General features: G+C 38.5%; 1 protein-coding gene across 1 annotated transcript in view; it reads left to right on the forward strand.

Annotated features, from left to right (window-relative positions):
• Positions 1-9,860: 9,860 nt before the first annotated feature.
• LOC140922376 (VWFA and cache domain-containing protein 1-like) overlaps positions 9,861-26,338 on the forward strand; it is a 41,960-nt gene continuing 25,482 nt past the window's right edge. Inside the window, exons 1-3 of the mRNA XM_073372367.1 lie at positions 9,861-10,019; positions 11,794-12,378; positions 16,535-16,682. Of these exons, the coding sequence (XP_073228468.1) occupies positions 9,861-10,019; positions 11,794-12,378; positions 16,535-16,682 (892 nt within the window). The remainder of the gene's footprint in view (positions 10,020-11,793; positions 12,379-16,534; positions 16,683-26,338) is intronic.

Raw genomic sequence — 26,338 nt, forward strand, 5'->3', positions numbered from 1 at the left:
TCTTGTCGAAAACAATTTGTGCAATATAATGGTTACAATTCTTCATCTTTAGATATTACATGCGGAGTCCCTCAGGGATCTATCTTAGGTCCCTTGTTATTCTTAGTATATATTAATGATCTAAGCAATTTGTAAAAGGTCTTAGAGCTTATATTATTTGCTGATGACACTAATATCTTTTATTCGCATACTGATGCTTCCTATCTCATGGAAGTTGTAAATTTAGAATTGAAAAAGATAACATGTTGGTTTTATACAAATAAGCTATCTATTAATGTTAAGAATATTCAGACCAAGACAAAACAGGTAAAGACTTGATTTAGCTTCTAATATTAGTAACTTTTCGATTGATCGTGTTAAGGAAGTTACTTTTCTTGGCGTAATTTTGGATGAACATTTAACATGGAAGTCAAATATACAAGGAAAGTGTCTAAAGCCGTAGGTATATATTATAAATCAAGTTTTTGCCTTAATAATTCCTGCTTGCGGACACTTTATTATAGCCCTAACTTCCCATACTTATTCCACTGCGTGAGCGTCTGGGCATCGAGCTACCCATCAAACCTCAGAAGATTAATTACATTTCAAAAACGGATTAAAAGGAGAGGCCTCTCAATGGGTAATTTCTGTTCTTAAGATCTTGTAGATTGGAGCATGACGTCTACGAGCGGACCAGAGTCTAGGTCTGTTTTCCCGTGACTGCGAAGTCAGAATGACATCAAGATATAATTCTCGCTCGAATCGTCGTAAAGGAATCAGCTTTACAGTGTCTTAGCTGAGATAAAAAGTGCGCCGAGTAGAAAAACATTCTAGCGCAATTTGGATCCTTTGCAGCACGCAGTGTATTGCTGAGCGGCGACGGTGAGTAAACAAACCCGCTAAAGTATGGTACCTCCGATTGCGTGACCAGGCAATAAACGATTGTCCCCAGCGGAAAATAGGATTCGTGGAAATCTTGCTAATGTATATTTTAATGAGTTTGTTACTATAAATTTACATCAACTATGTCTTAAACTTTGAACAATGCATACCTGTCCAAGAGTACAAGTGTAAGAATTTTACGAAATATCCACCCCTATATAACTGAGCCCTGGGTAACCCCCTTCCCCCCCTCCGATGTCCACTTCCTTCCTACTGTCTTTTGCATGAGGCTCGTATCCCGTTAAACTGTTATCGGCACAAAAAACTGGTCGTATAAGGCCTGGGTTAAGGTGACTCGACCCAGGTTTTTTAAGGGGGTACCATCCTACTTTGAAGCTCTCTGGTATCCCCACATTTACTTTTATCGTAAGTATAACACATAGAATGGATAACATATAGCGCGGTCATTGTACGCGTGCTGAACAAGAATGCTGTATAATGACAGACTAGAAACAATAGACAACTCCCAAGCAACTCCCAAAGCACAAACTCAGCCAAAACGCTAAAAAATCTTCAATGTTTACTCAAGTTTGGGCTTATAGAAGATAATGTCACAGTTTTTCAATGACCATGAAATTCAGAGTCCGGGTTGTTAGTTAATCAATTGTGGCCCTGAAAAAATTTGAAGGAAAAAAGGTACGAATTTTTAAGAAAATGCTTTTTTTCGTGAGATTGACTCTTAAACGCTGACAAACGTCAACAAATAGCGAAAACTATAATTTCTAAATGTTTGCTTTGCTCGAAATCGCACGCATTTACAAGGCCATAAATTGTTTTGCTGACTTGCAAGGACCCATCTGTTATAAGGATGCCCAAAATACAGAGATGAATCTCATAGTTTATTAGATATAATCCGTGTAAAGTTTACTTATCATTTTCGCATAAATTATGACCTAAATTTGGAAACCGCTGAATTTCTCGAATTCGGTCTTTGCGATTTTGGTGAAACTCTGTTCAGCGCAAGGCACTAATGGGCACTAAGTGTAGCCGAGAGATTTTCACGAAAAAATGCTGGCAACAGCAGATTTTCGACTCAGACCTCAAAGGGGCGTGGCATTATAACCCCGTGACATTTCCTCCATCGCCAAAAATTTTATGTTATATTGTAGATTGATCTATATGTTATCCATTCTATGTGTTAGACTTACGATAAAAGTAAAGGTGGGGATACCAGAGAGCTTCAAAGTAGGATGGTACCCCCCAAAAAAAACTGGGTCGAGTCACCTTAAGCACTTGACTGACTAGAAAAACCTAAGCAAAGACGCGCTAACATTGTTGGACTTTGCAAACTTTAAGATATCTTACGTCTCTCCTACCCCCTCCTTCCCCCCGCCCCCCGATGGAACAATCCCACAGCGCCAAAAGCGTAAAACATCTACGAACCCGTGTAAACGAGAACAATTGTATCCAAAGACGTTATTCAATTAAAACGATGTGGTCTCCACGGTGAACTTGCACGTAGGGCACCCTCTCGGAAGAATATCTCGGACTGACCACATACCGTTCCGCGATAGCTTGCTCTCCTAAAGCCCAAAAATGATGGCGCATTCTCCAGAAATTTGTCCCCGGTAAAAAAAAAAGTGCTAAGAAAGGGACGGTCTCATTAGCAAACCCTGCACAATCTGGACATGATTGAACCGTAGCTATTGTGTCGCAGTGTAGCGTTGGCAATCTGCGGTTTTTTATTTTTCCGTCGGTCAACCATTTGAGCCATAAAAACACTCCTTCCCCTCGAGTTGTTGATTGACAGAACCAAGAACAGAGCAAGACAGTTGGTCGCAACGTCATTATTACGCTTCATAGCTTGTAACTTTCCAGGGATCTGGTAGCAGTGGGGCTTGTCGAATTCTTAAAAAGTGCACCCACGCGTAAATTACAGTGGTTTACGGTTCTTAATTACTTTAGCGCCCTCAATAACAATTTGTGCTATCAATAGCTTATTCTTAGGCATATGACATTTCACGCATGATTTTATGGCTGTTACCAGAGTCATCCCCCACTAGGACCGCTAGGACCTGTCGCTAGGTCAGGAACGAGAGAGCTCTGGATACAAGGGTACGCGAGCAGGGCAACCTACGATAATAATGCTTCCCCTTTGTTCACGACATATAAACAGTTTATATCTGGCAGTAAGAATACTACTTCAGGAAGTTCTCAAGTTTTGACTTTGTAACGGTAATGTACTCTGTGTCGATTATGAAGTGCTTGTAGATATCCTTTAGAATGGTAATTGCAAATGATAATACTTTGGAAGGTGTCAAGGATTGTAACTCTTTTCACGATCGGGTGAAGGTACACTAGCCATCACGTGATTCCTTAGCTCACCAAAGGCTGCCTCAGTAATTACCTCTCCGTCATCCTTCTCCTACTCGTCCTTATCGGAAACAGCCGGTGCATGCGATTGGCAACGCGTGAGGACCCAACGAGAAAAGAAACTCGTTATTTGTTCAGATGTGAGGGATTCAGAACTAGAGAACATACGTTTGGCAGTCTCATATCTATGTGCTATCACTGACCTTACGACTTACGCTGGAGTTTCCTGCTGCCGCGGGGTAACGTTAAGGCCAGGTACACGGCGCCCACCCGCAAGGATTGCATGGCATCCGCCATTTGACTCGCTGTTTCCACATCATGACCGTCACATTATAACTCTAAAAGGGGCCTTGATCGTTGTCACCTTCCCAGAAATCTAATCGTCGCACTGTCACCATGAGAGTCTATACCATTCCATTCTGAATGTACCATTGACTTTCCATTGTTTAGCTTACAGCGAAACCCCGAAAAAAAAAGCTATACAACGACTCTATCCAAGCAGATATTAAACTCCTGATATGAACAAATATAACCCACACCCATAAAAAGAGCAAGCTTTCACCGAACTATTCACTTGACCCACCCCATCCCTTCGTTAAGAACAATCGCGACCCTAGTGCAGCGGATAAAACGCGCTCGCGAATATACCAAAGCTGTAGCACCCATCATGCTACAAGTAATTTCTTTTCGGCAGGTTTGGCCACATTTTCAGATGCTATGACTAATTCGACACTTGCAACACACACCTAAAAATTGAATAGCAGCTGCAACGCTTTACTTTCAAACGAGACATTTATAACAGACAAAGCAGGTGTGTGCGGCGGTTTCCTTTCCTTCCTTCCCTCCTATTCTAGTATTCAAATTCTGACCCTGATATTCTAATAGTATAATCAATCCTTCCCGGGCCGACAGGCACAAGGTGTCTTGCAAAATATGCTGTGACGTCCGTTTGCTTACCCCCAGTTACGCCTTCGGCCGCTGATTGGTTTTGGTGCTGTTCTTTGAAAAAACGTTAGGAACGGAAGACGATGCATGAGGGCCTCTGTGCATCTAAGGGCAAGTGACTCTCGGTGGTGAAGACGTATACTGAGCTTGACAGTCTTTTGTAGCCTGTGCCAGGCTTAAAGATAGTAGTCAAAGCAAAAGAAAACGCCCCCTCTCCACATCCCCTTCAAGTTTTTTGCATAACTTTTTACTGCGCGAGCAGTAAAAAGCAAATTTAAATCCTTAGTTGTTGCAAGGATGCAATTAACAACAAAAGAAATTTAACGTAGTTTGGGATTCAATATAACAATTAACGAAAAAAAACTTTTGGTGTAAAAACAGAAGTCTATCGCATTTGCGAAATGTTTATCCTGCATGGAAAATCACTAATGGAAATACAATAGCAGAGGTATCCCGCCTGTAATTTTCTACGCGATGCACCTTATGACAAGTGCGTGACTAGTCCATTGATAGCCCATACCTTAAAGCCCCTCAAAATTTAATTTACTGCTTTTCGTGCTTCGATGTGCAAATGTCGCAAATGTATCTTTTGAACACTCCGGGGGTAAAATTAGAGGAACCGAACATTCCCACTTTACCATTTATAAAAGTGGGACAGCATGTTTGCTAACCATCCTAGTTAACCACTTTTAAAATAGGAAAATAAAAGAACAAGTAGTCATACATACAGGAAAATAAATTTGCTACATCCCGGGAGCTTTGGTTTCCCGCGCACTTATTTTTCGCAGGAGATCATTGGTAATTCCGTGGTAACGCAATCGGAGGTATCATACTTTACCGGGTTTGTTTACTCACCGTCGCTACTCAGCAATACACTGCGTGATGTAAAGGTTCCAAATTGCGCTAGAATGTTTTCCTACTCGGAGCACTTTTTATCTCAGGTAAGGTACTATAAAGCTGATTCATTACGACGATTCGAGCGAGAATTATTTCTTGATGTTATTCTGACTTCGCAGTCACGGGACGTAGACGCCCTGTTCCAATCTAGAAGATCTCAAGAACAGAAATTACCCATTGAACGGCCTCTCCTTTTGAAGATTGGTTAAATTTCATTAAAACGGGTACATATGAAAAGAATCTTGTCAGTTTTTTTTTTTTAACGAGCTCAAATCGACGCGTAAAACTAAGGTGACGTTCACGCGTCAATTGACCCTGGAGTCAATTAGCAGTTGTTGGGGGTAAAATAACATCAAAATAATCAGTCTATTTTAGAAGCGTTCGTAAGAATACCAGACTAACTTTCAGGTAATGTTGAACTACTATATCTCTATGGGGAGTAACCGGGATTTAGGGTGATTTGGCGAATTCTCCCATATAGAATATTCGATTTTGGTTTTAGCGAGAAATTGGTTTTTTTTAGCATTATGCAAATTACGTATCAAAATTGTGCTTGTTCGATGATATTTTATTCTCTAAATCTAAAAAATATGCCGTTGAGAAATTGTTAGATATCTGTTTTGTAAAATTTAAGTGGAAGATTGCCATTATATTCGCTTGTTTATGAAAGTCAGCTCAATTCTGACACTGGGCTATTTTCCCGTATTTGGCGACTAATTTTAAGCCCGCAGACCTTTGAAATCGAAAATCTCAAAAGATTCCAAAACTCGGCCGCATTTTGAAATTAAACCTCAGTAGTGTTATAAAATCATTAAAACCTTATTACAAACCGACTTTTCTTTCCACCTAAACCTGACTTTGATCTTGGAGTCTTTGATGGCGTCTTAAGTGGTGAATGACACCCTTGTGTCTAACTGGACGAGGCAGTTTTCACTTTTTTTCGAGGACTTGTTCATTGAGTAGACTTCAGGGAAGCACTTCCTGGACGCTCCAGTGCATTATCACTAGATCGCTTTCTGGGGCTTCTTCTGATATCCAAAATCTGCCAATCGAACCATAGTTAATTAAAGTGGAATGGTTGGGAAACCCTTTGTTATAGGTTTTGTTAGCTTTTTTGGACCTGACCTTGCACAACGTTCAATAGCATTCCTATCAATTTGACCTTACTGACCAATTGAAACATTGCATTGATTTATTGTCGCAATTTGTGAACAAAAAGCAAAGGATTGTGCACATTAAACCAAAAGAAGGACATGTAAATTATTCGTCAGAGAGAAAATCCTTGCATTGATAAATAGTAATTGACTTAAGGGTTTTTTATTATTTTAAGTTTACGTGCCAAACAACCCTTAAGCATAAGAAGGTAAGACCGGAGGGAGGGTTAATTTATCCATTATAGTCAATACTTTCAGTTCAAGCTGCAAGCAGGGGAAGCCTAACTAAAAAACCAGCGCTGAAAAAACTAATGACAAACCACTTAACTTGAATACAGAAATGGAAAGCCGAGCCAAGCTCTCCGTCCGCACTTTCTGCCCATTGGTTACTGTTAATATAAATGCACCTTTATAATATGTTTAATTTTGTTCCCTCTAAAATCTTTTCGTACGATGGCCACTGAACACCACTGTAAATAAGAACTGAGCAAGCTTAATTCCGGCTTTTAATTAGCCAGCTTCAATAAAAAATCAGTACTCACCTCTCCCCATTCCTTAATTTTATCAGAGGACTCGTGAAGGGCATCAGACCCCCAATTCAGTTGTATTACAGCTGTCGATGGGAACACGAGCGCCGTGAACATCAGAAGTCTGAAAAGGAAAATGGGAAACCATTCATAAATATGGCAAAACCTACAAATGCTTTATTTCTACATGTAATAGTTTAAACACTTAACGAGAAAAATGGCAACTTTTGAGCCTAGTTAAAAAATCCATTTCTATAGAGTTAAAAAAAGGAAAGAAAGTCGCCATTGTCATGCTTTGTAACCCAGCCAACGGTTCGGTTCCACCTCCACCAAAGAGTTCACCCCACCCCTCCTATGATCTGAAAAAAAAACTGTGATCTCGCATGGTTACTCAGGCCATCGCTTACTTTCAAATACAGACTCTTCGAACTTGTTTTCCTTAAGGAACTGGATAACTTCATCTGCCATGACTTCGTCCTCACCCAACCTTGGGTTTCGGCGGGAAATAACTGAATTTATTTCAAGCTTTTTATAACAGGGAATGGAAAACAAAACACTTAAAAACTGGTTCGCAATGAATGCCGCAAAAGCTGTTTAGTATTTCCCCCTTGTAATACTGTAAAGTAGGTAAATGAGGAACAGCAATAATACTTACCATGTTAGTTTCCTTTGTCCATGCCGAAATGAACCTCTTACGGGTTTTTAGTATTAAGTTCGAAGAAACCCTCTCCATCCACTCCGTTTTCTGAGAAATGTTCATAGGATAAGAAATGGATTAGAACACCACATTCTATCTCAGATTTTATATGATCACGCATGTTTACTCAGGCCATCGCTTACTTTCAAATACGCCGACTACAGACTCTTCGAACTTGTTTTCCTTAAGGAACTGGATAACTTCGATTCATCCGTCATGACTTCGAATATATCACCACAGAATTGAAAACAAAACAGCAAAGCTTGCGAATAGTACAAGCCAACGCAGCCAACGACTGATAGCGATTCAGCAGTGTCGAATTTACCAGGGGCACCCAACGACTGTTTCCTCCTTATCCTTTGAAAACACTTTTTAGGCTACCCAGAGTACTTTTCGATCTCTAGAAATGCATTCTAAGCGGCGCTATAAAATTTGTATCTTTTCGGTCATCGTAGGGCAACTTGTTGAGTCTTTTCGAAATTACAAGGGCTTTACTATTATTTTCCCCAAAATTTTAGATGCATTTAAACGTATTACGAAAGTGGGAATCATACTGATTCCTCTCTCCATCACATTTTTGAATTCGAAAATTTTAGGTTTCCTTTTTTCTACGAAAAATAGCCTAACCTGGGTACTGAAATGTAAAAAATTAAACCTTAGAAAATCATAAGGAATTTATTAAATGAGCTTCGAAAATTGTACAGGAATGGAATGGTAATCTGGAAATTTTTAGCCGTCCTCAAGCAGAAGAAAATTTTAGGCAACATCTGCTTCTCCGAACAGATATTTTACAGATAGTCTGATTTGAATGACGTGGCCAAATGGCAATTTACGCACCTATAATATGTGTTTCATCAGTTCATCTTTCAAAATTATGCGGAGAGTCACTGTTTAATACGGAATGCATTGTTACTGCGCTTTTTACAAACATGCGAATTTTGAAGTTTAAAAGCTAACTGACGATTGCGTTTTTCGCTGCCGTCGATCATGTTAACGGACCTCTTAGGGAACAAAACTTTACTTTAACGGGTTCAAAAGGTCATGGTTTGTGATTTGTGATTGGTGGATCTCGATCCGTTTTTTGTGTTTCTGTGTTTCAAGGTTCGTTGCTTGTGGTCGTAATTATGATTGACGAAAAACGCAATTGTGAAGGCGGCTTATGAACTTTAGAGTTTGTTTGCGTAAAGCGCAGTAAAAGTCAAGAACAAATCTCGCTGACTGCTTGATGTATCGGTGACATATGTTACCCTGTAGAAGTTAAATTCATGAATAGATTTAAAGAAAACTGCCGTCTTTTACCGTTTTATGGGCCGAACTGAACTTGTTTGAGTCTCTGATTCAGCCATTTTTGGAAATTAATTAGATTTTTAAAATAGCGTCGAATCTGACCTTTGTTTTCATATCAGTTTTCACTGGCAATTAAACGTTGCGGTTTTAGGAAGCATCACGGCATGGTAAGTGAAGGTCAAATCATGCACTGCCCTGTTGGCGGGTATAACACGCAACCAAAAAATGCGCGGGAACAATTTGCTTTGAGTATTGCAGAGTAGAGGTTGCCATTGACCAACACCTCATGACTTGTCGGTGAATGATCATGGGAATGGCTTTATCAATCAATCAGTCGATTACTGAATCAAAACCTTTATTTAAACACGATGAGGGTTAAAACTCGGTAGCTTGAGGGTCGTCTAGGATTAAACCCTTAAAAGTTAATATCACTAATGATCGACTTGTTTAGAAACGACTTGACATAAGGCCTGATTAACTACTTTCCTAAGCAAAGAGGAGAATAAACCCCAAGAGAAGCGATCACTCTTAGCCTGAGAAAACAGCCGACTTTTCGTGGCAATGGTGGCGTCGCAAAATGTCGGCTGTTTTCTCAAGCTAAGTCACTCTTAGCTTTATACTTTTTAAAGACAATATTGCGGAACGTAATATAATAGTTACATTTTTTTTAAACTGATATCTTGGGTAGAAACCAACTTTTCATCAGGGTCATTTTGACCTATCATACATTAACTAAAACGTTGGGTTAAAACAACTATGCAGCCATGGTTATTCTGACCATTTTCGGGGGTTGACATTTTCACCTGTTTAGAATGGTTAAAACAGTCACCACTACTTGAATTAGTTGTTTCAACTGGTCAGTTGTTACAGCGTAGTTCAGAAATCAGCTACCCCATCAACCAAGGAAATCGAAATCAACGTTTTTAGTGAAATAATGACTGTTCTTTTGAAACTCCCGTGACACTTGTTTGGGCAAGTGTGTGTGTATTCGGGCATGAAGATTGAGGCATGTCAGTAATTTTACTTTTGAGTAGTCAGTCTGCTGAATCATTCTGTATGACAGGACGCAAACAAGTGCATGGTTGAATTGGGCATTTGTTTATATAAAGCCGAAAGGAAATGGCGGCTGAGATACGAAAGCTTTCTGCTCTTCTTTTTTTCGTAACCTGTGTCATCTTTGTGTCCCAGGGGAACGGTACAAATTTATCAGATCCAACCTTAATTTGGAGAGAGTTGCAATCGTTTGCTAATGATGCTCTTGGAGTGGATGACCTTCAAGTAAGACTACATCTTTGCTAATTTCAGCTTTGATTGATCTTCAGCTACTTTAATATTCAATGATCAGTCTTCTGTCAGGTGTATTACACATCATGATTGCACATAATCAAAGTTAAGCTCAATTCGATAAGTTGACAAAGTTAATTACTTGTGCAAATCTGAAACTGGCTGATTATACGTGGGAAGTTCATTAACAATTAATTTTGCGACATACCAAAAGGGAAGCTCGAGATTGATTCCGCTTTGTGGTTTAAGAGTTGAGCGTACAAAACAATTCGACACGGCACACCACCTTTATAGAGACTTAAACATCAGAGTATACGTCGCTTAGAAAGTGAATTCGGGTTCTTCAATCTCTTTCGCGAATATTTCAACAAACTTATTAATAATACGTTTGTCAAATGCAGGCGAACTCTCCTGGATTCGGGAGTTGAATTCCTTAGAACCATATCCAAGTTCAGAAAGAGAAAGAAAATTTCTTCGTAAGTTTTTTTACGTCCTCTATAAAAAGTGAAATCAGTCATTTTTATGTCGTAGTCTTGAAGTCACGGCAAAGGAATGTAAAGGAAAAGCGTGGTGTACAAGCTGAGTTTTTGTTTTACCTATTGCTTTCTTGAAGTCCTTGTTGTCGTCTTCATTGACGGTGACAGTGAAAAACGATGTCGGCGAATATATATATTATGTATTTATATGAAATCTCAGATACACAACAGTCGACCTTAAAACGTATTGGGCTTTTATCTTGCTGGACGAACATCTGTTGGCAGAATTCCTGATAAACAAATTTAGGTGATCTTTAATTTTTTAAATGCCTGACTAAAACCATATCAGTGTCGGATCTTTTATTGGTTTGCCTTCTGGAAGTACTAACTTTTAGTATGTTTCCTTTTTTTAATATATTGAAGGATATAAGTGAGTGATTATAATTCAGCCAGAAACTGGAATATGGATGAAATCAGAGCAAAAGTATTGGAATCACAGCGTTCACGGTTCGCTATGATGCAAAATGAGTTGGTAGTAATCGGATTCGAAAGTATTTTCTGTTTAATTCACAATAAATTTAGAGCTAAACCGTGAATGAGTAAAAATAACTCGAAAGGATTGTGTATACTAAATTTCCTGTTTTTTTGGTTGGCTCAAAAGGACACTGGGCCTCATCATCCGTCTGCGACCATATATGGTCATCTTAACTACGAAATAGTAAATGAACGCGTCATAACATCAAGAGTAAACCAAAAGACAAAAAGCTTGCTTATTTTCTGTAGAGTAAGCTAAAAACTTAGAGGTGGTTTAATTTGCTCGCGAAGGACGAAATTGCGACCTAAGAAAATACGTTTTTAACTGATAAGTGAAAGGCAATAATTTAGAGGTTGCTTCCGTAAATGTATTCTGTAGTTTTAGGGCCTCCAATCATCGTAGTCTGGGTTGAAATCCCGAAGGCGCTTCCTAGTTGTGTTATCAGGCAGACATTTCCAACTCATCCAGGATACAGATATATGTAAAGTTGTGTCTGTGTATACAGATATATATGAAGTTGTGGTTTTTGCACAATTATGATTAGACTACTCACTGCTGAGATGAAACCTTTTCCGCCAGCTAACACATTCGTTATGCATTTCTGCACTTACTACAACGATGCAATGATTTCCCGATCATGAGAATGTTGTTGATACCGAAATATAACATTTTTCCCTTGTAGTTTTGTCTCTGTTGTCAAGATATTTTGACTTTGTACTGAAACTAACAAATGTAAATTCTGGTCATTCTGTTACAGACATATTTTAATCAACTGCAGTATCAGACGAAAAAACTAGAAGGAAACACGGCAGACCTTTCTGTGAACATCAGAAACAAGTTCCAAACAAGATTTGCAGTCACAAAACGACTTAAAGATAAAGTTGAAGCTTTATTCGCCAAGCCTCCGAAACCCACAACAGCAAAAGAATGCTGTCAAATCGACAACTCAACCCTGAAATACGACGAACTTTTCCGCACCAAAGTCGACCTTAACAACATTTGTTTGAAGATTTCCGGTGCTGCAACCCCGAACCCTAGACATTTAGATGCAGAAGAGATCTTAAGAGAAATGAGAGACATTCGTATAAAAAATCCCTTTATTAAATGGCAGTACTTTGCATCGGTGGAAGGAGTTCATACGAGTTTTCCAGTTCATGACGATTCAGAGCCTTGTGGCAAATACGACCCTCGATACAGACCATTTTACGTAGAAACAGCCACCCCTGAAGCTAAAGATGTTGTGTTGGTTATCGATTCCAGTGAGTCTATGACTGGAAAAAAATTTACTATTGCTAAAGAGGCGGCGAAGACTGTGTTATTCTCATTGAATCCGAAAGATCAGGTGGGTCCTCGACACTGAGCGATTTCTCGCGCGCTAATTGGTCAAGAGCCACAACATGGTCGTTAAAGGTGATGTCACTGATGTTTTCACAATTTTTTTGACGTCTTCCGTGATCTACTGCTGAACAGACCCACGGCAACATGGCATCTATTTGTTAAAAAGGCCATGGGAAAATGTTGCATATTTAAGAAATGGTAAACGTGCAGCATGCAACCATGGAGTTATGGATGCACGCGGGATGTTGCTAAGCACGAAAGAAGCGTAAGAGTCGTACAAGGCGATAGCCGAGTGCGACTTTAGCTTCTTGAGTGCTTAGCAAACCTCCCAAGTGCATCCATAACTCCATGGTTGCACAGCTGCAACGTTTACCATTTATTTTATAACATAATCAAAAGAGAAAAACATTATTTTGCATGTGCCTTCGGTTGAGTCATCGGTCCGAGTTCATGTATGCTGCCATCTGCCCGCGCGTAAACAAATCATGTTCTATGTTTCTCAAAAAATTGCCTTTGAGTTTTTCTTTCGCTGAATCAGCTGTTCTCCGTCTTCAGGTAAATTGCAAAACTTTTTTTGTTGTTATTCTGAATGGCATCTGTCAACTTGCTCTTAATATTAGGGTAAAAACTTTGAGGGAAAACTATAGCTGCAACTATGAACACCAACCAAAAAGACTCTAAAAAATAAGCTGAAACTAAATAAATGAAATAACTATCAAACTAATTTATGTGACAATTTTTGAAAAAAATGTGAAGTAGAAATGAGAAAAATTGAAAAAGAAATTAAAAAGAAATTAACTAGCTTTGTATCGAAATCTGTCTGGGGAAATCCAGCTATGAAAGTCAAAGTTGAACCTGAAGTTCCCCGACACACAGCCGGCGCTGAAGCTGTTGTTTTTCGACCGTTCCGAACGACTGTTATGAATGAACACTGAGGAACAAAATAATACACACAAAAGTTATTTTTGAAAAAAATTATGTGAAAATCCAAATGTTTCTGTACTCAAATGAAATTCGCTTATTCCAGCGTAATGTGCCCTTTTAAACTCAAATAACATTTTTAATCGATGGGATGAAAACTTCACAACAAAGCTGTCTCGAATTTGAGCGTGTTTAAGAAAAAAATTTGCTTGAATTTAGCATCAGCTTGACCAAAAAGTCAAAAACACAATGCTAATTGATAAATTTACATTTCAAACAGACTTTCTCTTCTATAAAAAACACACAAAATGTACCTTAAATCTTCCCTAGCTCGATTTTCCTTCAGCCGATTTATTCTAGCCGCGAGGAAAACGGTGATTAATTCATCCAGGGCAAATTTGTCGCTCGATCTTTTGTCTTTTTTCCTTTAAAACGACAGCTTAGTATTTTCTTAAACTTCCACTTTTCATCTGTGCATTTCGTCGGTGTATTTTACCTTCAGGAGAGGAGATTTGTTGACTTGGCCTAAATTTTACCGCGCTAGCTCAGTTTCTTGCCATGCACCCACGGGCAAATGGTATTGGCTAACTGACCAATCAGAGCGCGCGATTTACTTTTGTTATGTTATAATTGTTTTTTACGTTCATTTTCATTGAACTTTCCCGGAAAATCGTACGCGCTAGAAAGAAAAAACTACAAAATAGGAGCACCACCACGTCATTTGCATGGTGTGCACTCTTAACGACCAAGTTGTGACTCTTGACCAAGATCAGAAAAGGAGAAAGACCGATATACATACCTGCCTCGTACCGCTTGACTGTTCTAGGATTTGTGTTACTTTAGGCATTTTTTTTTGTCGCAAACGCTGCTTTTCGTCTCTTCTTCTTTTTTCCGTTATCTTACTTGTAAAAAGTTTCTTTGAAACGTTTTTCAACGTCTTCACTTGCACAAAACAGATTAATGCCGAAAATATTTTGCATATCAGCGAGTCTCTCGTAGCGATGACACACGATTAGGTGTCGTGACGTTTTCTGGCAGTTTAGGCATTCTCAAGTTGTCAAGTACTCTTTTCTCCCTCCGTTTTTCTAATTTTTTTTTTTGGAACTACTTGCAAAATAAGACATCACGTCTTTACCACATTCGACGCACGTTTGACTGAGAAACGTAAAATGCAAAAATAATAAAAACGTTCTAGAAGTTTTAAAATCTTCGAAATACATTTCGCTTTCCGAGCCTCGTGAGTAAATAAAATTTTCCTGTAAGATGCTTTAAAATAGTATGCGTGTTCGCGAGTGTCATGTAAGCCAACATGGTGTATTCTATTTCACGTGGTCACGCGCGACTACCGCGCTTGGAACGCGGAAAAATTTCATTCGTTCTTAGAGTTCATCAACGAGCCCTCCTCTACTTGATCGATCAGAACACCGTCCGATATCTGCCTCAACCTGGCGTCGTTGGAGTAAGAACCGGAATGTTCATTTCAGATTTCTGCATTTCACTGTTGTGTTTCTCTTTACAGTGTTTCCATAAGGTTGTCCTCTCTTCCTTTTTGGCCAGTGACTTCATGCGTTGTTTTCCTCTAGTATACGCGCTCCTTGATTTTTTTCTGATCTAAATGTCATTACAATTGGTACATTTTATGTCATAAGTCACGCTCTGTCTATCACACGTTCCTTTTCCATCTCCTCTACACACTGGGAAATCCCCTCTTTTATATTTTCGTGATTTAGACGGATCAGACCTCTGGAGTAACTTTTTAATCGCAACTCCAGCTCAGTTTTTCTACCACTTTGATTTTGAAACCTTGTCGCTTTATTCCTTTCTGGTATCTCCTCTGTAGCTGTGAATTGGGTGAGGCTGTTACAAAAATAACCGCCTCATTTCCGCCTTTCTTGTACCAGTTGATCCTCTTCCTCGCTTTTTCTTGGCCTTGTTCCTCTCTCCTCCATTCTCTAGGTCGATGTAAAGGTTTCTCTCCTTCTTGATCAGCTTTCTTTCTCGTTTCATATACCTTAAGAGCCGAGTTGACAACCTCAGTGCTGACTCGGGAGGTCCTAAGAGTTCTACTTAACTGAAGAAAACTGTTGCCATGGGAGAGGAGGGTGGAGAATGTTAACGAGATGGTTTTGAGAATGCAGTACTAAGGATACAGCGAAAAATTCAGGTATGAGGTTGTCAACTCGGCCCTTAAGACGTGATGTCTAATTTTGCAAGTAGTTCTGGTTATTCGAACACATTCCTAGTCTTGGCATTTACAATTTCTCAAAAATTTTCTATTTTTTGTCTCTGTAAATAGCTCATTGCAAACTTTTTTCGAGGCTTTCACTTGCTCACAAACTCACAAACATTTTCAAAACCGCCCACCATGTGAATTGAGCTAAGAAAACAAGTTTCCTGTGACGTCATCCATGTATCTGTAGTCTAACAGAACATGGGTAACGACCAGCGCGCGTAACATTCACATCACTGCAAAAACTCTTTTTTTAAAAGCTGAGCCATTGGCCATGGATAATGCAATCCTAGAGCGCTGATTGGTTTAGCCATCGTGGTATATGAGCCATTGTTATATTCCTAGAGTTTCACTCAACTAAACTAAACATTCTTGGTCACATGGCCTCGATTAAAATCAAATGTATCCCGATCGTGATACATTAAGCAATGTACCCCGCTCGGGATACAATACAACTGGTGATCGAAGCATGTTGGAAGTTGACTTGACAGAAGGCGGCAAAAAGCACTGCCAGGTCCTGCCACTGGCTGCCAGTTTTCTCTTTCGTGAATGAACACAACAACATCATGAAGCCTCACACTAAAAAGCAGCGATTTTCAAACATCAGTGACTCACTCGCCTGCGGCTCGTGTGACACTTCTTTGTTTAACCACATTTTGACGTCATCTGTGATCTATTACTGAACAGACGAACGGCAACATAGAATCTATTTGTTAAACAGACCATGAAAAATTATTGGTTTTGCATGGGCACATGGGAGTAGCTCGCTCTGGCCGGGTTATAGGCTCCAGCTCCTGCTCAGTTACATTGGTTTGAAAAAGGAGCGAGCAACTCCTTTATGCCCATGCAACGGCGTTTTCGCAGACCAGTTCATTTTTTGATCGATTTTCTAAAGAATTTTGAATATCTAATAACTCTTACATAACTGTCATCAATCAGCCGGTGCTTCCATGATACATTTATACATTGATCATAAAAATGGTAGGTTTTTGGTTACATTTTCTTTAAGGTTAATGTAGTTTCCTTCAACACAGAAGCTTCAACGGATGGTGGTTCTGATGTCACGTCTTGTTTCAGTGAGAGGTTAGCTCTAGCAGTTCCTGAGAATAAAAAAAGCCTGAAGGATTACATTGATGGATCCAAGTTTATTGCACAACGTAAGTCTATTGTAATGGTTATTAACATTTATTTTCACTATCATGTTTTACCCCGCCAAGCTCCCTAGCCTGCTAGCAGTCGTTTCCATTTCAATGAAGTAAGAGGTGGGAGGGGAGGGGAGGGGAGGGGCGGGGAAGGGAAGGAAACCTTTTCCTTCCCTTTCTCGACCCTGTCCCCCGCATTTACCTTATTGCTTCTTTATTCCTCGCGCGACTTTCGTCCTTGTAAATCAAGACCTAAAGGAAACGGAAACGACTGCTACGCGGGCTACAAGCTCTTGTAACCGGCCATTTAAACCCTTACATCTTTAGTGGCCACTTATGGAACCTTGATTCTTTCAAAAGGCGGGGGGCCTGTTTCTCCAAAGGCCCGGAAACTTTTCTTAAGCCGGAAGGCAAATTTTCAAATCAAAACATGTCGAATAGTAGCACAGTTCCTAGCTCACAAACCCGTCAATTTTGCTTGGTTAACTGATAGCTTCATTGTGTCATTTGCAAATTATTGAAGCTTGAATGCAAACACGGCAAACATAAAGCAGCTCTCCGGGCCGGAAAATTTTCCGGTAACGTACATCTTTTTCACGTCCGGAGGGTGTCCACTTACCAGACTTTCCACGGTAGTTAGTTCCTTACAATGTCATATCACCAGTCGTGGCATCAAGGTCCAACTGTTGCAGTCCTAATAGGAATCATGATCATCAGCATACCTGCACCAGAAAGCGACATGGCTGGACATGAACGTAGTCTGCCGTACATATGAAAGAAATGTAGTCGATAGTTTAGCGGTCGTGTCTTTGGCTTAATGGATAAAATGGAGACTGTCCACACACTCTGTAGTTTTCTCCAACCTCGTCCACAGGGCGCTTTTCCCTGGCTTTGGAGGTGGGGCGGGATAAGGCCCTTGCATCGGCCGGCCGATCCGTTATTTTGATTGGTTCATTGATTTAGGTAATTCAGTAAGAAAATGGCCATATGAAAATAATTTATGCATTCTACCGAAATCGAAATGGCGGAAAGTATGTCCACTCCAACGAAGATTTCTGCAAGAAATCCAGTTCGCAGGCTAAATGGCGGTTCTCATGACAGTCGCTATATACTTTGAATATTTTGCAAGGCCGGGTCATCTAACGATTTGTGTTCAAAAGTTTATAAAAGCTGTGGTATAAAAATTTCTGCGGACGATACGAGGTTAGCAGTGCTATGTAGGAGTTGCGTCACATTCGTAGACAAAATGGATCAGTTTATTCGGAGAGCTCAATCTCTAGACAATACGCCGTCTTATATAAACTCAGAATATTCGATTCTATAAAGCGCTGCGTTCAACTTTCACCGACTTCGCATCAGCCATCAAAGCGTCTACTTGTATTAAAGGATATGCCAACCGAAAGCTTCGATGTGGTTGGTAGGCCTTCAAAACTTTTAGCTCATGCCAAAATGCCGCTCTTTCCAATAAGTTTTTTTCCTGTGCTAGGTAGATCATGCTCTGGAAGGTTCTACATTTTTCTCTGAGTAGATGTGATTTTAGCCGCTTGTTTCACACTGAGAGGTCATGGTACACATATCGATTTACTGTGGTTTTTGTTTCTGGTCGGCAAGATTTACCCCCTGATGCAAGAGCCTTCACTTTGACCTCTTTTGGGGCGTTATAAGCTTTTTATTGCGGCTGAATAAGGGGTTCCAATTTTCTCCAAAGTGCCTTCTGGATCTGAATAACTAAGCGACTTTCTTTAGTCCGTGAATGTAATGTTTTTCTGCAATGTTGTATCACGCTGGGCCCAGCTCGTCAGTTTACTTTGCAGGATGTTAAATTATTATCGAGGACAGTGATTTTTGCAGATCCAAAATTATGTGAATTATAAGAATGAAGTGCAGGCTTAAACTGCAGCTGCATCAACTATCTACTATTGCATTGTGACTCAGTAGACTCTGACAGCATAGTCTTTTTCTGAAGATAATATGAGTCTTTTGACTAGAGCGCGTATTCCCTTCCTCGGTAATAGCTTTTGAATAAGAAAACAGTGTTTGGACTTTTTTTTTTATTGCGACTTTGTGATCATGCAAGGCCATGATTTCGGTTCTCCACGTGAACCTCATTAGTTGCCGTGTTGGCTTTGTGCTTAGTTGCTTTTACAAGAGTAACTTTAGTTGTTCTTTATCGTGGCGAGAACGGTACAGCCGTGAAATAGCATCGACTTGCCAAATCCAGTCGGCAAGACTCCAAAAACATCCTGGCCTTTCAGGATAGATTCGAAACACTTTACTTGAAGCGGTTTAAAATTAAGCGATGGAAAGTTACCGTTACTCAGGGTCCTCAGGGAAAATCCGACCCGGCGAAGCACTGATAAGAACTCTGGTCTACGCGCCATCTGGCATGTTTTGTTTATCGTATGCGATCGTATGCTAATTTAGTACACCCATAAATTCTGGGTGTTTGGTGGTCATGTGACCGGCCGATGCCCGGGCCTTTTCCCGCCCCACCTCAAAAGCCCGGGAAAAGCGCCCTGGGGACGAGGTTGAGTTTTCCCAGAAATTGGAAAGAAAGGGACAAAGCGACCAAAACAAGCGCCAGCGAAAATCCCGACGGGGGGTGAGAATGAGCCACGCCTCATCCCATACTGTGATGATACTCTCCTCCAGTTCGGATTTTTATCAAATACAATTACGAGAAATATTAATGGTTAAAGTAGTATTTTGCTAACTGGCTGAAGAGTTAAGTCTGTAGTATAGGGCATTTTTTCACTAGTCATGCTGTATTTTAACGAGTTCGTTCGGCGATAGGAGCCAAAATACAAAAGATTAGTAAAAATATTTCAGCCACCATAGTGGTTAATTGTCCATAGCCCGCACCAAATCAAGTGTATTTTAAAACTGTTTGTGAAGTAGTTTAAAGCTATTTAACGATTTAAGAACTATTTTTACCACAATTTGAGGTATTTTTATTATATTTCACGAGTAAAACCAAAATAGTGTTAAAAGTTTGAATTGTATTTGACATCTATTTGAATAATATTTATAACATTTTCCCAGGTTTTCCTTGTATTTGAAATATGTTTGCTGTCAAAACTACATTTTAAATACAGTATTTAAACTATATTTTCGGAAAGAGAGTACTGGCAAGTTGCTAAAATCTTTTTATACCGTATTTAAACTGCATTTTGGAAAGAAGAACATAAAATCGAAGATTTAAAAAGTAGTTTTTACAAGTAAAGTTCAAAATTAGGTTTTAATTAGGATGTTTAAAGACTATTTTCAATATACTTCCTCGTCTACGACCTTGAACAGCTTATAAATAGCATAGTTAAAACATGTTTGAAGAAGGTTTAAGAGGCAGTTCAATTTAAATTGTGATTTGAAATGACGAACATCTTGAAATCTCTCCAAACAAGATTAAAACTAGGTGTTTTTACTGTATTTTCACAAACTAACCTCATTTAAAAGGTATTTAAATGGAAACCTGTTTCCAAACCTAACTTAAACAGGCTGTTTTAAAAAAACCGGCTGTCCTATGGTAAACTTCAAAGGAAAAAAAGTCAACCAAATTTATTTTCAAACAGATTTTAAAGACTGCTTTCAGCGTATTTTTAAAAATTGATACCCTTAGTCACGGACTTGAAAAACAAAATGCAATAGACATGCAGATACAGTCTGTCAAAAGAAATAAGAACTCGTCGTCTAGACACAGCCTATTCTACAAAGGCACTATTCATATAGATCAGCCATCTCGACAGAAGTTTTTCGCCGTCAATCCAAAAGAAAATTGATGAGAATTCTCCATTCTGGACACATCCGATTTCTAATCATGCGCGTACTTAATAAGTATCCAGTAAGTATAAACGCCACAAAATATTTAAGCCTAAATCCGCTAACAAACCAAGACATTGAGCTGCCATACAGTTGGGAGCTAATGTATCTTCCAACAAAAACGAACAATCAGCCTTAAACTTCATCAGTCAAATAAAGTATCGAAATATGCATGCATTTCGAGCACATCGACCGGTTTGATAACGCGCGTTGTGTCACAGTGTGTGACAGTGTAAAAATCTATCGATCCCCAATCATTATTCATCGAATCTCTCTGTGTATATCTCTACACAGGCAGATTTTAAATCAATCATTGATCAGTTACTAAGTTTTGAAACTTCCAAAATTCGCATCAACCATAACATAATATTACCATGCAGTGTAATCTAAATAGTAATCTAATCGATTTTGACACAGAACCGCAGTTACGGTGAACAAAGATAGAATAAGCCCTGAACAAAATTATATAAATAAACGCTCACCTCCCGTGTTGCATGAAGAACCAAACGGTCAGAAATTCCCCCACATCGTTATCTTACGTTTATAAATCATGCTGGATGAATAAAATTTGCTCGACTTAGCACGAGCCCGGGGACTTCCCGCAGAATAGAGTCACGTGGTAAAACCACGTGCTACGGAACAAAGCATCTATGTATTTTAAGAAACGGTCCAGATAAGAACGATAGCAATAACGGCAACGAACATGTTGGAATGCAAAAAGGGTGCTAGCTTTTCTATTGTCTGTACTTACTTCTGATTGGCTTAAACAGCAAAAGTTCACACAACTTCATAAAGCGGTACATAGATTCATCCTTACTTTCCAACCATCTTCCATATAACAAAATCTGGTCTCAGTTTAAATAACAAAGAAATCCTATGTGGGGAACATGTAAAATTGTAAACTTTTCTTGGCTATTCTTTTCAACTCTTGTGATTGGTCAAAATCTTTTAACACACAAAAAAACATCCTTTCAAAGTGGAGTGTAAATGCATTTTATTGCGTAAACTGCCTTCATGTAGGTTTATGCATTCTCTGAGTAAAAATGAGAATATTCCTATGTGGGGAAAGCACCGTTGCCGCATAACGAAAGAAATTGCTATCCACCTTACCCGGATCATTACTTAAAATTATGGCGGACGGCTGTTGATGGTTGCAATGTGCGTTGCGTTGCTCTTTACTGCGCAAAAAGAGCATTTGTCAACTCTGTGGAGTGTCCAGACGCGCAGATTTTGTTTTAATCACGAATCAAAATGTCCCCGAGTTGTCAGCGACTGGCTTTTACTGTTAAAGGTACGGATCTAAGCTCAACTGGTGGACACACGTACTGTTTGAGTCTTCGCGATGCGAACGAATAAATGTGAGTACGATTGTTCCTTATTTTCGAATAATCTGTTATTGGAACGTCTAGGCATACGCGTTATGAAAAGGAAAGTTGGATCAGATATTATATGGCGTTTCGAAGAGCGCTGTCAATTAATTTATTACCAAGAGCCATTTTGGATTTTGTTTATATGCAGTGTTTGCACCGGTCGTTTTGATGCAAAGTAATTTCGATACACCAGGCGATACATCTCGTTCAAATACAAATTGATTCAGTCGAGATGTACAACCAATATTGCGCGACATTTGTTTTTCTTGCTTACGTGCAATAACTACACATCAGGTAAATCGCAATATTTTTGCAGTTTCACTGCTTAAGTTCGTATCGAATTGACTCTTTTCCTTTACAGTTAATTGATCAGATTACATTCTTGCTCTCACGCCAAATGTGTCACGTTAATTAAGCTTTGTGTCCGTCCTCTTTCGCTCACACATAGCAATACCAACCACAAAACCAATAGTGAATACTCTGGCTCAGGCCTTGCAAGCTTCATGATGATTTTAGTGGAATCAAATATTATTGTGTTACGTCTTGCGAGAATGAATGTATGTATAGTTGGCAAGTAAAATTAAATAATGAAATTATATATTATAGACATTTAACTTATTATATTGACTCAGTTAAGCCTAAAATGGTTATTTTTCTGCTTGGGAATTCCTAAAAAGTTTCAGGAACATGATATTTTGACATTTAGTTTGTTACATGTAAACAATCAGGACCTTATACAATGACTCACATGTACAGCTGGTTCAATAAAGGTTGCTTTGGGCATTGGGAATTGAGTAATAGTAAGCTATTGTTTGGTGGTCACTCAGGGAAATCATATTGCATTGTTTGGTATGCCCGAATGCCCAATAACCAACCTTTACTTAATCAGCTATATACAGTGTAGCGACAACCACAAGCTATAAATGACATCCAGTACTTGTCCATACAAAAAAATATGCAGTGACTTTGTTAACCTCTGCATCCTGTCTTCCTGATGCACAAAAATCCCCAAAGGTGCAAAATAATAATATTCGCGTCATGGCATGCATACCAATGGATGCAAAGATCCATAAAAAATCTGAACATGTGTATTTGTAGGAATATCCCGTTTGTGTATTCTGTGGCAGTTATTATGGCTGTTGTTGAAGGATGCATATTTCCTTTAGCCTTTAGAAGGACTGTATTTTAATTTAAGTTTACAACAGTTTATTTTCTACTACTGTAGACAACTAGAAGAATTTACAAGAAAATAATTATAAATAAATAAATAAACAGATCATACAACAGTGGGACACCCAAAATAACTAAAAAGCTAAACTAGCTAGTTAGATCACAGTTAATTTTTATCTTTGTTTCGGAAAGGCCGATAACATCAAATTAATGCTGTAGATCTGACAGCAGCATTGTCAAACCATCATGGTTAGCAGAAAGGCTTCTTATTTTGAAATGAATTGTACAAAAGAAAGGCATAGATTTGCTCTGAGAAGGCATAGATTTGCTCTGATTTGCTCTTTCTACTGCAGTAATACAGAGTTTTGGAGTCTGTCAAGCTAATAAGTCAGATTAACTGTCTGGTTACACAAAGGCCCAAGCATTTTCAATTACAGACTTGTATATATATTTTTTTTTACCTGGGACTCAATGTTTCTGGACTGGGACTCAATATTTTTCACAAGATGAGTCCCAGGACTCACCATAACTATTTGTAACCAAAATCACTGAATATATATTCACGTCTCCAACTTTTCCATTGAAAAGCAATACCACCCGAGCATTTTGTTGCACCATTCTTGACCTTAACTCTTTGAAAATAGACAAGTAATGTCCTCTTCTGACAATCCCAAGGAACTGTTGTTTATTTAAGCTACGCCGATATCCCTGCCAGTTTCTTTGTATATCTTGTACTACAGTGTATCTAACATCAATTCTGTTTGCCTTGTTCATATTCCTTATGCACTAAAGAACAGTAATTTATCACACCGTAATTTTTAGGGAGTTATTATAACTCCAAAAATGGAGTAAAAATTTTAGGTACAGGATAACCCCTTTTTTGGGGTTATTTTAACTCCTAATTTAGCTCCGAATTTGGGGTCATTTTTACTCCTGAAAAAGAGTTCTTTTTACTCCCACCCTGGAGTTAAAATTACTCCGAAATGGGGTTATTTGTACTCCTTACATGGGTTGTTTTTACTCTTTTTGGAGTTAATTTAACTCTGAAAGTGGAGTAAAAATTTTAGGTACAGGATAACTCCGTTTTTGGGGTTATTTTAACTCCTCAATATCTGGGGTCACTTTTACTCCTGAAAAAGAGTTCTTTAAACTCCTTTTTGGAGTTAAAGTAACTCCACGAAAAATAACTCCACTGTAAGGAGTTAAATTAGCCCCACTAGAGGAGTTATTATAACTCCCTGAAAATTACAGTGCAAGTCCCAAAAAAAACCTACACCTGGATGAGAGTGAAACCTCACTTTTTTTTCTAAATTCAAACAATTTTATACAGACACCCAATGACTAATAGTTACTAGGACAATGCTAGTAATAATAACTTAAGGAATACACAAACCTTTTCTCAGTCAACAGATTCGGTCACAACTACTCTTGGTTAATCTTATTAGTACGGTTTCTTTCTTATCAACTGTTTGCTGTAATAAGACCTGCAGTGTACATGTGCTTTTCTCAAATTGAAAAAAATAATACCATTACTTAATTGAAACATCATGTCAATGTTCACAGATTGTTATGTTTGATGATGCTAGTGTCCTGTTTTATTTCTCTAGCAGTACTTTTTAAAATTTTTTAATGGTCCCCTCAGTGTCTGTATTAACAGAGTTTCACTTTTTGATTAAAAGTAATATATGTCAAACAGTCATACAGACGTCTTGTGAAAGTAGGGCAGTATCATGGAAATTAACAACAAAAACAGACTGTGATGTACAATTAAGAACTCAGATGCTATCAATACAGTGTAGATTATATATTTTGTACCCTAACCCTCATTCCTGAATTAATGGTGGAGGAAATTGCCTGTCCCAGCAAAAATGCAAGTTACTTAATGATTGTTGGATAAGGCAGCTAGAAGGCACTTTATTATATTTCGCTTAGTTTTGCCAATAACATGTACAGTTAACAATTAATAAATGAGGCTGAGTATCTTATGAAGAATTATGGAAATCTCGGAGGGTGTTATCCGCCTCGACGGATAACACCCTCCTTGATCTCCTTAATTCTTCATATGATACGAAAGCCGAATTCAATAATTGTTTTATTATTCATTCAAAATAATTCCTACTTTAAAGACATGGCTAAAACATGCTAACCTCCATCGATCCATCGATGTTACGTTCATCTTCGATAGTGCTCGTTTAGGTTTGTCCAGCTCCACAAATATTCTCCAAATAGCAGAAGTCGCCCTTCGAGTTCTCTGCTTGCCGTTATTGCCATGTTTTTAGCTATGTTTTCGCCTAGTTCTTACTCTTGAAACGAGTGAAATGTCCGCCATTTTTCAAGTTCACAATCAAAACAACTCAACCTCGTCCCCAGGTCTTCTCGGTTAACTGTGCCTTAACCTGCGAAAACGCTGCATTTTTGATGTCATTTGCTCGTTAAAGACAAAATTTTTCCAAATTTGGTCATCAGTAACTGGTTATGGTGAATTAAATGAGTACTTTTAGCCAATCAGAGTCGGAAAAATATTTTGAATGAATAGTAGTACTTGTTATTATGAAACTTTGCCTTAGAGAAGAAATTACCTCTAAGCAATATCAAATCAAGCTTCATGAAGAACAAACAAATATAATTAAACAGGTTCAAACACCATTTAAAGCAGGTTAAAACACCTTTAAAAACAGGTTAAAACACCATTAAAAACAGGTTAAAACACCATTAAAAGCAGGTTAAAACACCTTCAAAAACAGATTAAAACACCATTCAAAACAGATTAAAACATCATTAAAAACAGGCCAAACAGGGTTAGACATAACATTTAAAGGCAGGTTAAAACACCATTCAAAACAGGTTCAAACACCATTTAAAGCAGGTTAAAACACCTTTAAAAACAGGTTAAAACACCTTTAAAAACAGATTAAAACATCATTATAAACAAGCTAAAACACCATTGTAAACAGGGTTAGACAACATTTAAAGGCAGGTTAAAACACCATTTAAAACAGGTTAAAACACCATTTAAAGCAGGTTAAAACACCTTTAAAAACAGGTTAAAACACCATTAAAAGCAGGTTAAAACACCATTAAAAGCAGGTTAAAACCTTTAAAAACAGGTTAAAACACCATTAAAAATAGAATTTATTACCTGTTTTAAATGAAGTTCTCAAATACAATTAAAACAGTTTTAAAAATATATAAAAAATATGTTAAAAATAGTGTTTGGTTTGGTACGGGAGGAGACCAATTATTCAACTTTGGCCACCTCCACACAAATCTGGGTATTTTTCTAACCGAATTTTCAAATACGAATCGACCTTTCGC

The sequence above is a fragment of the Porites lutea genome, chromosome 13 (assembly GCF_958299795.1).
Source record: "Porites lutea chromosome 13, jaPorLute2.1, whole genome shotgun sequence".
NCBI classification, from domain to species: Eukaryota; Metazoa; Cnidaria; class Anthozoa; order Scleractinia; family Poritidae; genus Porites; species Porites lutea.